Source organism: Zingiber officinale, chromosome 9A (genome assembly GCF_018446385.1).
Source record: "Zingiber officinale cultivar Zhangliang chromosome 9A, Zo_v1.1, whole genome shotgun sequence".
Lineage (NCBI taxonomy): Eukaryota > Viridiplantae > Streptophyta > Magnoliopsida > Zingiberales > Zingiberaceae > Zingiber > Zingiber officinale.
Window position 1 is genome coordinate 4,250,789 of NC_056002.1, and position 2,458 is coordinate 4,253,246.

Sequence of the window (2,458 nt, forward strand, 5' to 3'; positions counted from 1 at the left end):
TGACCCAGTTCACTTGACAGACAAGGACCAGAAAAACAAAAAAGTCAAACAAAATACTAAAACCTCTCGTATACTAACTAGTCTACGACTCGTCTGTGCTGTGGCCTTTTGGTTGTTTTTTAACCTTCAATTATTTATTTTTTATTTACTTTCTTTTCATTCACGTTTTATAAAATTCAGTTTTGAATCCGACGACTAGTCTACGCTCAGAATGTCCACAAATTCTTGGAGGAAAAAAAGAGTTTGAATCCTAATTCTCCTCCATCCTCCAATTTAAAATTATGCAAGTTATCGTCATTGATATCGTTATCGGAACTCTGCATCGATGTATATAAACCCCTGCATCCTTCTCCATCAGACACCGAGGCACAAGAGCAAAAACAAGTTGGAAAAAAATCCCATCGAAATGAGTTCGATTCCGAGCGAGAAGAAGCCTCCTCACGCTGTGTGCGTGCCCTTCCCGGCGCAAGGCCACATCACCCCCATGCTCAAGCTCGCCAAGCTCCTCCACTCGCACGGCTTCCACATTTCTTTCGTCAACACCCACTACAACCACCGCCGCCTCCTCCGCTCCGGCGCCGTCTCCTCCCACGCCCTCCCCACCTTCCGCTTCCTCTCCATCCCCGACGGCCTCCCGCCCTCCGGCGACGACGCCACGCAGTCCATCCCCGCGCTCTGCAGCTCGCTCCCCCGCGCCGCCGCGGAGCCCTTCCGTGACCTCCTCAAGGCGCTGCCGGCGACCTGCGTCGTGTCCGACGGCGCGCTGACCTTCACGCTCGAAGCTGCCGAGGAGGTCGGCGTGCCGGCGGTGCTGTTTTGGACCACCAGCGCCTGCGGGTTCATGGGGTACCTCCATTACGAGCAGCTGCGCGAGCGAGGCCTCACGCCGTTTAAGGGTGATCATTGCGAAACTCAACGATTTCCATCGATAAATTTTTTTTAAAAAAAAATTTGTCTCAATTTTATTTTATTTTATTGAGAATTTTAGATGAAAAGGATCTCACAAATGGGTACCTGGATACCCCTGTCGATTGGATTCCGGGCATGACGAAGACGATGCGACTCAGGGACTTCCCCACCTTCATCCGCACCACCGACCCCAACGACGTCATGCTCAACTACTGCATCCGAGAGGCCCGGCGCGCCGCCCTCTCCGCCGCCGTCGTCCTCAACACCTTCGACGACCTCGAGCGCCCCGTCCTCGACGGCATAGCAACCGTCCTCCCACGGCCAGTCTACACCATCGGCCCCCTCCTCTCCTCCCCCGGCGGCGGGGCTCTCTCCTCCCTCCGCTCCAACCTGTGGAAGGAGGATCCCGGCTGCCTGGAGTGGCTCCGCGGCAAGCGCCCCAGCTCCGTCGTGTACGTCAACTTCGGCAGCATCACGGTGATGACAAGGGAACAGCTGGTGGAGTTCGCGTGGGGGCTGGCCGACTGCGGGTACGAGTTCCTGTGGGTGGTACGGCCGGACTTGGTGACGGGGAACTCGGCGGTGCTTCCACCGGAGTTCGTAAAAGAGACCGAGAACAGAGGGCTGCTGGCGAGCTGGTGCCCGCAGGAGGCAGTACTGGGACACGAGGCCATCGGGGGGTTCCTAACACACAGCGGGTGGAATTCCACGATAGAGAGTATCACCGCCGGCGTGGCGATGCTGTCGTGGCCGTTCTTCGCGGAGCAGCAAACCAACTGCCGGTACGCATGCGAAGAGTGGGGGAACGCCATGGAGATCGACAACGACGTAAAAAGGACGGAGGTGGCGGACTTGATAAGGACGTTGATGGGAGGAGAGAAAGGAAGAGATATGAAGAGAATGGCGGCAGAGTGGAAGGAGAAGGCGGCGAGGGCCACAGGACCCGGTGGATCGTCGGAGGTGAACCTCCAAAGGCTTATTGAAGAGGTGCTACTTTAATCAAATATATTGCAAAATATACATTGTTATTGGGGATATCAAGTATCATTTTACAAATTATATATGGTTTTATCCTTTATATAAAAAATGGGATGTATATTTTATCTTTATTGTATTCAAAATTTTTGTTGAAAATCGATTCTCGATGACTATCAAAACACTCTTCACTGATAATGAATGTAAATTCTTAGCTCTTCGCTCCTTTCTTACTACTCATGGTATCAGTCACCTTACCACTCCTTCACACACTCCTGAACACAATGGATACTCTGAACGTTGTCATCATCATATTATTGAAATTGGTCTCACTTTATTGCACAAAGCGCATATTCCATTCACTTTCTGGCCTTATGCCTTTGTTGCGGCAGTCTATTTGATTAACCGCATGTCCTCTTTTGAAAATTTGTTCACCTCCGTTCCTAATCTTTCTAAGCTTCAAGTTTTCGGGTGTCTATGCTTTCCGTGGCTACGCCCTTACTCTCACCACAAGCTTGATCTCAAGTCAACCTCTTGTGTCTTCCTTGACTATTCTTTCACCCAGAGTGTCTTC

The 2,458-nt window shown here is 51.6% G+C and overlaps 1 protein-coding gene across 1 annotated transcript; it reads left to right on the forward strand.

The window, feature by feature from the left end:
* Positions 1-342: 342 nt before the first annotated feature.
* LOC122018498 (7-deoxyloganetin glucosyltransferase-like) lies at positions 343-2,018 on the forward strand. The gene is made up of 2 exons (XM_042575830.1): positions 343-896; positions 989-2,018. The coding sequence occupies exons 1-2, from the start codon at positions 407-409 to the stop codon at positions 1,906-1,908; spliced, it is 1,410 nt and encodes a 469-aa protein (XP_042431764.1). The 5' UTR covers positions 343-406; the 3' UTR covers positions 1,909-2,018.
* The last annotated feature ends 440 nt before the right edge of the window (positions 2,019-2,458 follow it).

What these genes read in the sequence shown, in the direction of transcription:
- LOC122018498 (XM_042575830.1), top strand. Translation starts at nt 407, where the DNA reads ATGAGTTCGATTCCGAGCGAGAAGAAGCCTCCTCACGCTGTGTGCGTG. An exon ending in AGGCCTCACGCCGTTTAAGG is followed by an intron (nt 897 to 988) that starts GTGATCATTGCG and finishes TGAGAATTTTAG; the next exon opens with ATGAAAAGGATCTCACAAAT.